At 38.2% G+C, this 15520-nt stretch overlaps 1 protein-coding gene across 5 annotated transcripts in view; it reads left to right on the forward strand.

The window, feature by feature from the left end:
* EPB41L5 (erythrocyte membrane protein band 4.1 like 5) overlaps positions 1-15520 on the forward strand; it is a 146748-nt gene that overhangs the window by 120613 nt on the left and 10615 nt on the right. For 4 of the 5 annotated variants that reach the window (XM_070507488.1, XM_070507487.1, XM_070507489.1 and 1 more), the window contains exons 19-22: positions 3752-3880; positions 7277-7341; positions 11346-11436; positions 13186-13260. In XM_070507488.1, coding sequence (XP_070363589.1) covers positions 3752-3880; positions 7277-7341; positions 11346-11436; positions 13186-13260 — 360 coding nt within the window. The remainder of the gene's footprint in view (positions 1-3751; positions 3881-7276; positions 7342-11345; positions 11437-13185; positions 13261-15520) is intronic. The other variant, XM_070507491.1, reaches the window with a different exon arrangement.

Here is a 15520-nt window from a genome sequence, read left to right on the forward strand (position 1 = left end):
ATAATCATAGGCAATACAGATCTTTAAAAAGTAGGAAATTATGAATCTTCCACTGTCTCATTACTAAGAGATAACTACAATTAACATTTTAAAGATATATACTTGCATAGTGATGGATGATAATTAGTCGTTGGCTGGTGAACATGATGTAATCTACACAGAAATGGAAATATAATGATGTACACCTGAAATTTATGTAATGTTATAAACCTCAATTAAAAAATAATAAACATCAAGAAAATAGAGATATATACTTACAAACATTTAAATGTGATATATTTTTAAAGTAAGAATGCAGTGATGCTGCTTTTATTTATTTATTTATTTTTTAAAGATTGGCACCTGAGCTAACATCTGTTGCCAGTCGTCTTTTTCTTCCTTCTTCTTTTCCCTAAAGCCCCCCAGCACATAGTTGTATATTCTAGTTGTAGGTCCTTCTGGCTGTGCTGTGTGGGACGCCTCCTCAGCATGGCTTGATGAGCGGTGCTAGGTCTGCACCCAGGATCTGAACTGGCAAAATCCTAGGCTGCCACAGTGGAGTGCTCGAACAGAACCATTTGGCCATGGGGCCAGCCCCAGCGCTGCTTTTAAAACTTCAATTATAAACATCTTTCTTTATTTCAATGACACATTACAGACAATAGTTAGATTGCATGCGTTGTCATTGTGTTTACCCAGTTCCTTGTTAGACATTTAGATTGTTGCTAAATTTCACCGTAATAATCAATGCTGTGACAAACAGTCTTATAAATAAATATCTGCGATCATCTTTGATTGTTCTCCTGGGAAGTGGAATTGTGAGGTCAAAATACAGGCATAATTTTAAAGCCTTTGGTACTTTTGCAAAATGGCCTTCCAGAAAGATGGTAACAATTTCTACTTTTACCTGTGATATGGTTGTTGAATTCTTGTTTTTGTTTTTAATGTAGGCAGAAAAAGAAATATCTGCTTATATCAGAGGCAGGTTGCTCTGAGAATCCTATAATGTGCAAATATAAATGATTAATAAATAATCTCAAGTGTGCAGTATAATTGGCTCTGAAAAGAAAATATCAAAGCAATTGAACTAGCCATGATTTTTTTCCAGCCTTGTTGAGATGTTGTATTATATTTAAAGTGTACAACATGATGATTTGATAGACGTATACATTGTGAAATGATTCCTACAATCAAATTAATTAACACGTCCATGACCTCACATTACCTTTTTGTTTGCTTTGGTTATTATATGAGGCAGTTTTAAGGACTATAGCCCAGGATAACACTTTGACCAAGGAAGGAAGCTCTCCAGAGAAGTGTGGTGTACAGACTGAGTATATGCCATCTTGGAACAAGGAATGTACATCAGATATGACAGGAATATCCCTTTTACTGCAGTCACGAGATGCTTTACTGGCACAGCAGATGAGTGGTCACAAGATGAGCTTAGTAGGTCAGTAATTAATCCTTAGTTTCTGGAAAGAAATGCTTATATATGAAGAGATGCTGATATGGAGGGAAAGCAACATCCTGGTCTTTAAGGACATCATTCTCAGCGTTGAAACATTGTAAATGTTTAAAGCAGATGTACAGTGTATGCTCGACAGGTCATGTCAGGCCTTTTTAGAAAAACAAGGTCAGGCCCAATTAGTTTTAAACCAAATGGCTTCCTCATGTACTCCAGTATATCTTACTGTTTTTCATTTATTCATCACAAGCATATAGGACAGTATAATTAACTCTAGTCACCTTGTTATACATTAGAGCCTCAGAACTTATTTATCTTATAACTGAAAATTTGTACCTTTTTACCGATCTCTCCCTATTTCCTCACCCCCGCAGCTTTTGCAACCATCATTCTACTCTCTGTTTCTATGAGTTGGACTTGTTTTAGATTCCACATGTTAACTAATACCATGCAGTATTTGTCATTCTCTGTCTGACTTATTTCACTTATAGCATAATGCCCTCCAGCTTCATCCATGTTGTTGCAAATGGCAGGGTTTCCTTCTTTTTAAAGGATGAATAATATTATATACACACACACACACACACACACCATATTTTCTTCATTCATTGGTCAGTGGACACTTAAGTTGCTTCCATATCTTGGCTACTGTGCATATGCTGCAATGAACATGGGAGAGCAGATATCTATTTGAGATGGTCATTTTGTTTCCTTAGGATATATACCCAGAAGTAGGATTGCTGGATCGTATGGTATGAACTAGCCATGACTTAAAAAGGACATAGAGACTTCTTTCAGTTAATAGGAACCATTCTGAAGACTAGGAGGTCACAAGCATAAATAGAGTCTATTCCAAAGTAGTGATTTTCAGACTTTTATATGTATCAGATTCACATGGGGAAGCTTGTTAAACATTCATATTTTGGGGTCCCACCCAGAGGCAGAAGTGTGGAGACCACACTAAAAAACACCAAATTAGAATAAGCATGTTAGGGGCCGGCCCCGTGGTTGAGTGGTTAAGTTCGCGCGCTCTGCGGCAGGCAGCCCAGTGTTTTGTTGGTTCGAATCCTGGGCGCAGACATGGCACTGCTCATCAAACCATGCTGAGGCGGCATCCCACATGCTACAACTAGAAGGACCTACAAGTAAGAATATACAACTATGTACTGGGAGCTTTGGGGAGAAAAAGGAAAAAATAAATAAATAAATAAAATCTTAAAAAAAAAAAAAGAATAAGCATATTAATTAAATCTTTTCAGACCTGAAAGAGCTGTGTAATATGTAATCCCATATTTGGCAGCTAGCCTGTTTTACAGACCAAAAGCTGTATCTGAGACTAAGAAAAATTTAGAGTGAGTTTGTTATTTAGACCAGTGTTAAATAGCAACCATAGTAGTAATAATGATAGCTGTTGTTGTTATTATTGATTGTCATACATTTTAAATTAAGTAGAATGTCAGTTGTAGTGCAGATAATTTAAACGTTTTTTATTTTTTTTAAAGATTGGCACTTGGGCTAACAACTGTTGCCAATCTTTTTTTTTTTTTTCCTGCTTTATCTCCCGAAACCCCCCAGTACACAGTTGTATATCTTAGTTGCACGTCCTTCTAGTTGTGGGATGTGGGACGCCGCCTCAACATGGCCTGACGAGCAGTGCCATGTCCGCGCCCAGGATCCAAACCCTGGGCCGCCGCAGCAGAGCACGCGAACTTAACCACTTGGCCACGGAGCCGGCCCCTAAACATTTCTTAATTTGCTTCCTCCCCTTTATTTCTTTTCTTAATATTTATGGTGTTTTAATTATGATCTTCATTGACTGGACTTGTGCTTTATTTTATCCTTTTCCTTAGTCTATACCTGAGGGTGACCTGTTTTTTGGCTGTATAACATAACCCTAAACACAATCGTCTATCTGGTAACAGCTCCAGAATTACAGGGATTAGCTTGTTTAGGGCCTAACCTAAACCTCAGTTGAAATTAATTATAGCAAATGACACACATTCTCCGTGAGAGGTTAATGCAAGCATTTGTCCTGGATGATATAGTCAGATACTCAGTTGGTGAAAGACAGGACACTGGGCTAGATGATTTCTAGAGGTCCCTGGCAGTTTGTATTTCACGTATGTGATTATTGAGCCTTTGTTTGAGACTACATGGAGGAGCTGACTATTCCTGGAATAGGATATGACTGCTTAAGATACATGACTTCCTGGTTGTCTGAATATGAACCGTCGTCAGTCCCTTTTCTATTTCCATATAACTATGGCCTGTCAGAGTTGCTTACAGTATATTTTTAACATCTAGGAGGAAGTGGTGAAGTTGACTGAGAAATATCTTAATAATGCCATTGAGAGCCCAGGATTGAATGTCAGGAGACTTCCTCCTGACTTGAAGAGTAACATTTTGAAGGCTCAAGTAGAAGCAGTGCACAAGGTAAGCTGCCTTTAATACAGATGGTCCTGGTGAGGTGAAGAGAGGCTGAGACTTAGAGTCAGAGAGAGCCTGAGGTACCAATAAAATACGTGACTGTTCAGCAAGCGTGACCTAGCTAGTGATGGGAGAGACGGAGTAGTACCAAGAAGCCTGCTCAACATGCAGCGTGCCTTCAGCTCTAGATAGAAGCTACACTAAGAGGGGTCAGTCCTGGGATGAAACAGTGAAAGTAAAGACGTTCCACGGTGTAAGAAGTTTAAGGAAAAAAAAGTCAAATTCCTATAGAAGTGAGTCCCTAATCTTTGACACTATTATAGTCAGAAAATCTAGTGATTTTTAGGTTCCTGTCAATATTAAGTCAGTGATTTTAGGTCTTTCTTTATCAGTCTGCTACTTTTTACCCACGTCTACCCCCAACTTGGCAAAATTAGAATGTTATTAGCAACAGGAGTGATTGTTATAAGGGGAAAGAGTTGGCTGTGATATTGTAAATGATGCGGTGGGTAGGGACCAACCTCTATGAAGTTTATGTCATCCATGCTCTAGTTTCTCCTGGGTTCTGCCTAACTTTCAAACTTGTCCTCCAAACTAAAACCAGGACAGAAGCCTGTCTCACCAAGTCAGGTTGTCAGCTAGGATTTCAAAGTATCCTGCTGTTGAGAAGACGCATTTTACCGCCCTGTCCCCAGGCACAAGCCGTGACAGGACTGAGAGCACTTGAGGAATGTTGTTTATGCTTTTTATCTACCCTTTTACCCCAATATAAACAGAAAACATAATATTTACATTTACAAATAAATATAAAATATGGCAATATAGATTCTGGAATCAGACAGCTTGAGTTTGAATCCCATTTCTTATCTACCACCTACTAGCCTTTTGACTTGGCAAGTCAGTTAATCTCTCTGAACCTCAGTTTAATTATGTTTAAAGAAAGGATAATGGCAGTACCTACCTGAAGGCAGGTTGCAAGGATGGAATAATAATATTAATAATACTACTACTAATAATAATGATATTAATAATAATAATAAATATAAAGGACCTGGAGTAGCACCTGGCACATAATGAGCATTTAGTGAGTGTTGGTCACCGATGTGAAGCTCCAAGTTGTGGTAGCAGTGGTAGTAATTGTTGGTGTCATTACCTTATATTTCAGTTATACTTTTGCATCTTTTTTGACTTTAATAGCCCTAAATTAAACAGATTTTATTTTACAGTTAAAAACTGTCCCATGAAGGAAAATCCAGGACCAGTGCCTTCATTGTTGAAATCTACTGAACATTTAAGAAAGAAATCATAACAATTCTACACAAACTCTTTCAGAAAATAGAATAGGAGGCAGCACTTCCCAACTCATTTTATGAGATTAGTATTACCCCAATACCAAAACCAGAAAAAGATATTATAAGGAAAGAAACTATAGACTAATACCCTTCTTGAATAGAGACGCAAAAATCAACAAAATATAAGCAAATTATACTCAACAATTTATAAAAAGGATAGTATGTCATGACCAGGTAGGGTTTATCTCAGGAAAAAAGTTGGTTTATCATTCAAAATCCAGTATAGTTCACCATGTTAAAAAATAAAATTGTCTCAATTCATATGGAAAATGCATTTCACAGAATTCAATGCCTATTCATGATAAAAGCTCACAGCAAACTAGGAATAGAATGGAACTTCTTCAACCTGATAAAGGAAATCTGCGAAAAAATCTACAGGTACCATCATACTTCATGGCGAAAGACACATTCACTGAAATAGCTAAAATTAAAAACTAGCCATCCCTATGTTGGCAGTGATAGAGTCCTGCAACGCACACTGCTGGTAAAAATATAAATTTTTTTTTTTTTTTTTTGAGGAAGATTAGCCCTGAGCTAACTGCCACCAATCCTCCTCTTTTTTTTTTTTTGCTGAGGAAAACTGGCCCTGAGCTAACGTCATGCCCATCTTCCTCTACTTTATACGTGGGATGCCCACCACAGCATGCCGTGCCAAGCGGTGCCATGTCCGCACCCGGGATCCGAACCAGCGAACCCCAGGCCACTGAAGCCAAACGTGCACACTTAACCACTGTGCCACTGGGCTGGTCCCCAAAAATATAAAATTTTATAAGCACTGGAAGAAAGAGTTTGGCAATGTATTAAAAGAAATACCATATAACCCAGGAGTTCTACTCTTAGGTATTTATCCAAAAGAAGTGAAAATGTAAGTTCACACAGATATTAGTATACGAACGTTCCCAGCAGCTTTATTTGTAATAGCTAAAAACTAGAAGCAACCCAAATGTCCATCAATAGGTAAACAGATAAATTGTGGCATGTTCATACACAGGAATGCTACTCAGCACATAAAAAGAAATGAATTAATGATACATACAACGCCATGGGTGAATCTCAGAAACGTCATGCTACTCGAAAGAGGTAGACACAAAAGATAGGTATTATGATTCCATTTATATGAAACTGTGAAAAAGTACAGATCATTGTCTGCCATGTCTAAGGGTTTTTGATAGGATTGCATTGGCAGCCTTGAGGGAACATTCTGGAAGTAGTGGAGATGTTACATATGTTGATTATTGTGTTGGTTATGCACCTGTATGTAGTTTTCAAAGTTCATCAAACTGTACGTTAAAAATGTGTGTGTTTTACTGTATGTAAATGATACCTCAGTAAAGTTGAGGAAAAAACTAACCTCTTGAGAAAAATTTTTTAAAATTACCTCCTAAAATATTTCTTGGTTTCAGGGAAAAATAAAAGGCCAAATAAAAAAACAACATCTCTTTCTTCTTTTTCTTCTTTTTTATTTTTGGTGAAGATGATTGGCCCTGAGCTAACATCTGTTTCCAATCCTCCTCTTTTTGCTTGAGGAAGATTGTCGCTGAGCTCACATCTGTGGCAGTCTCCCTCTATTTTGTGTGTGGGACGCCACCACAGTATGGCTTGATGAGTAGTGTGTAGGTCCATGCCTGGGATCTGAACCTGTGAACCCTGGGCTGCCAAAGCAGAGCACATGAACTTAACCACTCAGCCCCTGGGCCAGCCCCTCTTTCTTCTTTTTATCATGTAAATTTGAAAAATTCTGGCATTGAATCTTTTGGAATTCTATTTATGTTGACTAACACAACTTGATGTCTAAAGTAATTGAGAGCTGTCTGGTCAAGCCTGTGACTTTGTATACTACTATATCAGAGTGAAGGCCTGGAGTATTATCTGGGCATGGGATAGGATTGCACTGGGTAAAGTACCGCTACTTCTAGGTATGGTTTGATTCCCTCTTTCTGGAACTGAAGCAGACTGGTATTTCCATTCTTACTGGAAAGAATTGTTAATTTCTTGTTACTTTAGTATTCTCAACAAAGATTTAATGTTTTTTATGATTTCATTTTCTTAGGTTACAAGAGAAGGTAGCTTATTAAGTCATAAAAATGCCAAAGGTCAGGATGCTGCCACCAACAGGTACCGTTCTGGGTAGACTGAATTAAATTGATGTTCTTTTCCTCTTAGCTTCTTTGGGGTCTTTTGTCCTCTTCCTCGGTCTGTCACCACGTGGGTTCAGGATGTCTGTTGGAAAGATAGCTTGAACTCATACTTCTGTCCATTGCGTAGCTGCTTAGTCCCTAGTTTTAGATTATTTGAAGATACTCCTAATTAGTCTCTCTACCTTCTCATTCTTCAGCTGATTCAAACTGCAGAGCAAAAACAACCTTTAAAGATATTTTTAATCTTATAAGAAACCTGGTGAGGAATGGATATTACTTCTCTTAGGTATGGCAGTTAACTTTAGTGCCATCCTGTCATCACAGTGGCCTTGTTCTTAGAAACTTTCTCACTGTGGGCTCTCACATTAGTCAAATTTCTTTGCTGTTCTTTCCAAGTTTCCTCTGCGTCTCTTTTCTTTAGTGAGTATTATGCCATTTATTTGTCTTACCAGACTGTTATTCCCTGCGCTGTGCCAGTTTGCTTTGTTCATCACTGTGTGTTCAGTGTTCTGTGCTTAGTTGGTGCTAAATGTTACTGAATCAGTGAATGCTGTTTCTTTTCTCATTATTCAAAACTTGGTGAAAAGTTTTCTGCTTATTCATATCAGTTCCAGATACTATAATCAATATAGTACTTAAACCTGTAGCACGCTTTGTATATAGGACTTTACAGTTAGTGCTCAACAAACATACTAAGTGGTGATCAGGGTAAAACTGGAATTACAACTTAACCTTGTATTTAATTCCAGTAAATCAGTTGGCCCACAACATTTTAGATTCTATTATTATTTGAGCCTTTTAGAATAACCTCATCACAATTTTTTTTGTCAAGAGAAGATAGTGGGGATGGGACTGCCTAGTTTCATTAAACTCTTGAAACTGGAAAGAGCCTACAATATACTCCAGCTTACTTCCAGATTTATTTTTCTAAATGACTGCTGACATTTTGAATAATCTGTTGTACCCCCAGGATTTGAAGTGCATCCCTTAAAATATACTAAGTTCTTATGTAAACTTAGGTCTGTTTCTGGCCCTTTTCCTTTTCTGTTAGTCTCTTTTTTCCCCATGCCATTCTACACTTTTTAAATTATTATTACTGTATCCCCTTTTAAAAAATGAAATATTTAAGGCATAGAGAAAACTATGGCAATTATGTAATACATACCTGTGTTCCAAGTATCAGGCTTTGCCACATCTTCGCATTTTGCTGTAGTAGATTTAGACCTTTTTTCTTTCTTTATTGAGTTGTAATTCCCAAACCATAAAATTTACCCTTTAAAAGTATGCAATTCTTTGCTTTTTAGTGTATTGACAAAGTTTTGCTACCATTACCACTATCTAATTCCATAATATTGTCATCACCCCTAAAAGAAGCACCATATCTATTTGCCTTCTTTCTGCCTTCCTCCTTTTCTCCCTAGCACTGGCAAGCACTATTCTCCCTTCTGTCTATATAGGATTTGCCTACTCTGGACAGTTCATATAAATGGGATTATACACTATGTGGCTTTTTGTATCTGCTTTCTTTCATTTGACATAATGTTTTCAAGGTTCATCTATATTGTAGCAAGTATTGTCCTTTCACCCCTTTTTATGACTGAATAATAGTCCATTGTATAGATAATACCACATTTTGTTTATTCTTGTGTCAATTGATGGACATTTGTGTTGTTACTCTTTTTTGGCTGTTATGAATAAAGCTGCTATGAACATTCACAGACAAGAATTTTTGTAGACATGCTTTCATTTCTCTTTAATCTATACCCAAGAAGGGTATTACTGGGTCATGTGGTAACTCTATCTTTAACTTTTTGAGGAACTGCCAAAGTGTCTTCCAAAACAGCCACAGTGTTTTCCATTCCCACCAGCAATGTATGAGGGTTCCAATTTCTCCATATCCTTGCCACTGCTTATTATTCTCCATTTTTTAAATTATACCCATCCTAGTGAATATGAAGTGGTATCTCATTGTGGTTATGATTTTCATTTACCTAAGGACTAATGATGTTGAACATTTTTCTTCTTTAGAGATTTGTTTTTGTAGTAACAGCTTTATTGACATACAGTTCAAATACCATTCCATTTACCCATTTAAAGTGTACAATTCAGTGGTTTTTGTTTTGACATATCTGAATTTTAAAAAATTATCCATGGTTCCTTCATTTTTTTTTCATTTTTTTTTTTTAAAGATTTTATTTTTTTTCCTTTTTCTCCCCAAAGCCCCCCAGTACATAGTTGTACATTCTTCGTTGTGGGTCCTTCTAGTTGTGGCATGTGGGATGCTGCCTCAGCGTGGTTTGATGAGCAGTGTCATGTCTGCGCCCAGGATTCGAACCAACGAAACACTGGGCCGCCTGCAGCGGAGCGCGCGGACTTAACCACTCGGCCACGGGGCCAGTCCCTTTTTTTCGTTTTTTTAAAGAAAGATATGTTTTTTTCTCCCTGAAGCTCCAGTGTGTGTTGTATCTCCTAGTTGTAAGTCCTTCTAGTTCTTCTGTGTGAGCCGCCACCACAGCATGGTAACTGACAGACGAGTGGTGTGGTTCTGCAACCGGGAAACGAACCCGGGCCACCCAAGGGTGAGAGTGCTGAACTTTAACCACTAAACCATTTAGAACTGGCTTCTGGTTCCTTCTTTTTAACTGCCATTAATGAGTCAGCCACAATTTATTCGTTCTTTTATTAATGGACAAATATTTATTCCAAATTAATGTTGTGTATGTTCCTCCTTATACACATATGTTGTGAGGATTTTTTTAGGGTGTGGAATTCCTAGGACTGGAATTGCTGTGCTGGGTCATGGCACATGCTGAGCAGAATGGATGCAGAAGCTTTTCATCTGCTTCTTTGCATATTCTACACAGTGTAAACTACCCAGGACTAATCTTTTCTTGAAAGGTTGAGAGAATTCATTGTAAAGCACATTTCACTCCTTTTAATGCTCACTGTTTCTTATATTGATTGACTCAGCATGGCTTGACAAGCGGTGTGGAGGTCTGCACCTGGGATCCAAACCCACGAACCCTGGGCACTAAAGTGGAGCGTGCGAACTTCCCCATCATGCCACTGGGCCAGCCCAGTAACTGTTTCTTCTTATTTTTCATCTCTTTGCCTCTGTTTGCCTCAGTGTTGTGGATGCAACAGTACTCGCTTCCACTTCGCTAATTATGTCTGACTTTTCCAATCTAGGATTTTTCTCATTTTTTTTCTTAGTCTCCCTGTAGGATTGGACAGGAACTGCTCCTGTTGGTTGTACGTTTTCAGTGATGTTGGAGAGGACTGGGATTTCCTTCTGGATGTGTTATCTTGGTGGATGACAGTCAGCTGTAGGTTTTTCCCCTTTCCTCCCTGGTGTTGAAGCCGTCTGTAAGACTGCTCCTATTCTTGTTATTCTTATCTGGGGTTAGATGCCCCTGTCATTACTGCCAGGCCTATGGGTAACGGAGTCTCGGCATCTCTCTCCTGGCTAGTCCTGTTGTAACATATGGAGTACTCTAGATGTTGCCTCCACTGTCTGCAGCAGAGCTCTCCAGCCTGTGTCCTTAAATGGCGGCCTCTCCTTAGGGTTTCCCGACCGGTCTCCTGTATCTCACATATTCTGTATAATTTCTGTTCCACTGAGCTTTCCAATTCATGTATTTGATAACAGCTTTTGAAAATCAGTCTAGTGATGTGTCTCTTGTGTGTTTCTGTCTGTCTTTTCTGTCCTTTCAGTGAGATTTAGGAGGAAGGTGAAGTTGTCCACCATTTTGATCCACCTGTGAGTGAGGCTGACTTGGATGTGAAGACTTATGTGATAGATGGGGAAGGGCTTCACAAAGGCACATGAGTGAGCGCTGGCTGCCGTCATGCTCCTCACAGATTGTCATTTCTTCTTCCCCTGTGTGAATTTATTCTTCTTTCCTAAGCCCTTTCTTTGAAAATGCTGCCTATGCCTGTTTTAAGGTCCTCTGTGATGTGAATTTATCTTTTTCTTCCCAGTGCTGTATTCAATGAGAGTAATGTGCCCCTCCTTGAAGATTCTCTTGCTCTGATGCATACCACACCTGCAGAAAATGGTTCTGTTCTAAAGGTAACTGTGCTTTCACTTTTTAAGTTTCCTCTAAAGACCTTACTGAGTTAAATCCTATAGTGTAACCACGGACATCTGGTGATTTCTGATTGACGCCAGAACTTCAGCTATGAGAAAAGCAGGGAGCCCCAGTTCTCTAGGGAGAACCCTGTTGTCAAATCTCTCACAAGAGTTTCTGAGAATTTCCTCTCCATTATTTGTGTTATTGTTGGTGTTTTTGTTTTGGAGGGGTCTTTGTATTTTTGTTTTCTGGATGCTGGCTGTGCTTCCCTAGTCTAACAGTTCGTGGTGTGTAGTAGGCACTAAATAAAGATTGATTGATTGAAATGAAATGTTTTGAAATAGCAGCAACCCATCATTGTGTTGCACTATAACCAGCTCACTGCAGCCCTTGCCTTTCCTGTGTCCACTTGTCACACCCTCACCAGTTTAGAAGTCATAGAAACTCAGGTCACTGCCCAGGGAATGTTCTAATTTGCAAGTTAAATGAAAAATTATCCTTGCAAATGAACATTTACAAGTTTGCTCTTTTATTATGTAAGCACATCTATTGTAGAAATTTACTAAATATTTTGTAAAAAGAAAAAATTAAAAATCACTTGTATTCCTACTACCTAAAGACAACATGTAGTTAATATTTAGGTGTATAACTTTTCAGACTTTAGGGTTAAAAAAAAAAACAGCCTAAAATACCTGTCATCAATAGCTTCCTTTCTGCTAATTAAAATTATAAAAAGATATATTGGCATCTTTGACTGATCATTGAAAATTGTTAAGTAGAACCTGAGATGTTTTTACAACAGAGAACGACATTCAGTTCAAAGATTTATTGCATAAATAGTATGTACCAGACAGCTTGCTAGTCTTTGAAAATTCAAAAATGGATGAAACATGGCCTCTTCTTTCAGACTGCTTATAGTCCACTGGGAGAGAGAATTTTAGTACGTTGTGGTGGAGATATGCACAAGCTGTTTTGCGGGCACTCACCCAGGCCATGGTGGGGGGTGGGATTAGAAAGAGGGAGGTGTGAGAAGAGAGAGAACAATTTTTTCATGTGTGTGATTAAAATTAAATTGATTGTTGGAACATGAATAGGAGATTTACCATGGCCTGAAGGCAGATAGATAGAATTGTATAAATGAAGGGTGTTTTTCCTTATGTGCTACACCCTAAATACTTAATTCTCTTATTTCCAGTTTGGAATTTTATCATTTATACTTTTTAAATTCTTGCTACCCCCACAAACACACACTTTCCAGTGCAGAACTGCATCTTCCATAAGGTGCTTCAAATACTAATTAAATAAAAAGTCTTAATTAATGTTTATGGGGCCTCATTCATATTGTACTCTTTTGCAAACAGTGAAGCACTCTTGTGTCTGGATAAAGAAGGATTTGGACTTGAGGCCTCTCCTTTACTCACTGTCTCCTGTGCCGAACCTTTTACCTCTCTCCTCTAGTCCAAGAGCCAGGACAGGCTTAACCCTAGTCAAGTTTTGTCTCACCAAAAGGAACAGCTATATGAAAACTCACAGAACACTTTAGCTCTTCCAAGTTCTGATTGTGGTCTAGGTTCTCCACCAAGCCAAGGTGGAATCACTAATAACCATGATTCCTGAATGTCCCTGTTCATTTAAAGGTTAACACCAGCCAGGCCTGGGTGAGAATTATAAATTGAGAGGATATGGAAAGAATTTAGTCTGATGATTAATGAGTACTTTAACAACTTTAGATGCTTTGTCTTCTGTAGGATGCTACAGATGAATTGGATGCCTTGCTTTTATCTCTAACTGAGAATCTAATTGAGCACACAGTCACACCTCAGGTAAATATGCTTTAAAACAGCAAGATGGAAAGAAATTTCTGTTCTGAAAAATGTTCCTGCTAGATTCCAATTTTTGCCTTTTTTAACAAATTAGTAAAACTTTTCATTTAATAAGAGTTTACATTTCAGTAACCCCTTAGCATTGCCTTTCTGTAGGAAAATTCCACCAGTTTGAATTTGTGTATTGCTGTATAATAACCACATGTTAATATATTTGTAATTCAGCACCATATTAAATAACATGAGCAGAAACATGGGGATAAACCAGCTTCTAAAGAGTTAAGACAATAAGGACATACTTAATCTTTTGAAAGAATTTACAGAAAGGTGGGAGCATAAGAATGGTTGGCATTGAACATATTGATTGTTATTGCAGTATGGGAGAGACTGTGCAAAGTACATGACCATAATACAAATAAGAAACACCTCCTTTCATCCAGAGACTTCCTTTTAGTTGGGGTGAAAGGTATACAAATAACTCATTTAGTGCGTTAGGAGTCAGGTGACAAGAATTGCTGTAGGAATTAGATGTCGTTCCAAAGGCTTGGAAGTACAGGTGGTTCTTTCTGTGGTGCTGGATGTTTGCTTAGGTCATTAGTTCTCAAATTTGGGTGTGTATCAGAATCACCTGGACAGTGTATTAAAACAGATTACGGGGCTGGCCCGGTGGTGCAGCCGTTAAGTGCGCACGTTCCACTTTGGTGGCCCAGGGTTCACCGGTTTGGATCCTGGGTGCAGACGTGGCACCACTTGTCAAGCCATGCTGTGGCAGACATGCCATGTATAAAGAGTAGAGGAAGATGGGCACAGATGTTAGCTCATGGCCAGTCTTCCTCAGCAAAAAGAAGAGGATTGGCAGCAGTTAGCTCAGGGCTAATCTTCCTCAAAAACACACACACACACACAGATTGCTAGGCTCTACCCTCAGAGTTTCTGGTTTGGTATGTGTGGGGTGGGGCCTGAGAAGTTGCATTTCTAACATGGTCCAGGTGATGCAGATGTGGTCTGGGAACCACGTTTGGGAACCACCAGCTTAGATGAATAAACAAAGAGACTTTACCAAAGGATAAGAATTAATGACAAGTCTGGGAAAGTGAATAGGCAGAAAATAAAAGGGATAGTGGCAATATTGAGCCGTAATAATCCTTAGTATAGACACAAGAGGTAACTTCTTTAAGATTGATGCAAGATGGTCTGAAGCCTGGAGAAGGAATCCCTGGGGCCCAATTCATAACACTTATTGCATGTATATTCTGTATCATAAGTGAGTAGATGATACAGTGATGAAAATTAAATTGATTTAAAAAATTTTTATATCACTGTGTTTTCCCTTCCCTACAAATTTGGAATGCTTTATTTATTAATTTTTTTTAAAGATTTTATTTTTCCTTTTTCTCCCAAAGCCCCCCATACATAGTTGTATATTTTAGTTGTGGGTCCTTCTAGTTGTGGCATGTGGGATGCTTCCTCAGCGTGGCCTGACGAGCAGTGCCATGTCCGCGCCCAGGATCAGAACCAGTGAAACCCTGGGTCGCTGAAGCGGACCATTCGAACCCAATCGCTCAGCCACTGGGCCGGCCCCCTGGAATGCTTTACTTTAAATAAAAATTTAGAATATTATGCATTTTAGATTCTGCCTATGGGCTCTCTATTCTATTGAACTTAGAGATTTCTCAGTTATTAGAACTGTAACACTCCTCGGATAACTGTAGCATTTTAATTGGTTTTGATATGTGCTAGGTCCAGCCCCATGTCACGATGCAGCTATTTTGCTATTTTTGCTTGTGGATGACTTTTAGAATGCCTTTTTCAAGTGCTACCCCCTCCAAAATCCTTTGAATTTTTATTTGTAAATACTTAAATTCATAAATTAGAGGAAACAATTGATATGTTTATGATAGTGTGTTTCCTTATCCAAGAATACAGTATGTTTTTCCCATTCCTATATCTCCTGTCAAAGTTGTGTAGTTATAGCTCCCCAATATGTCTATACTTTTTTCATTATTTTTAGATCCTTTATGCTTTCTGTGCTATTATTAATGAGATCTTTTTTCCTATTATATTTTAAACTGGCTTTAAGAAGTCTCTCGTTTTCTGAAAAAATTCAGCACTTTAACGGAGTTTATATTAATTTTATAGATTATTTTGGAGCAAACTGACATTTTTGTAAATATGAACATGATATATATCTCTATTTTCTCATCTTTTTTTGAGTGTCTAAATGTTCTCTATAAGTCTTCTGTTTTCTTTGTTAGGTTAA

The sequence above is a fragment of the Equus asinus genome, chromosome 4 (genome assembly GCF_041296235.1).
Source record: "Equus asinus isolate D_3611 breed Donkey chromosome 4, EquAss-T2T_v2, whole genome shotgun sequence".
Lineage (NCBI taxonomy): Eukaryota > Metazoa > Chordata > Mammalia > Perissodactyla > Equidae > Equus > Equus asinus.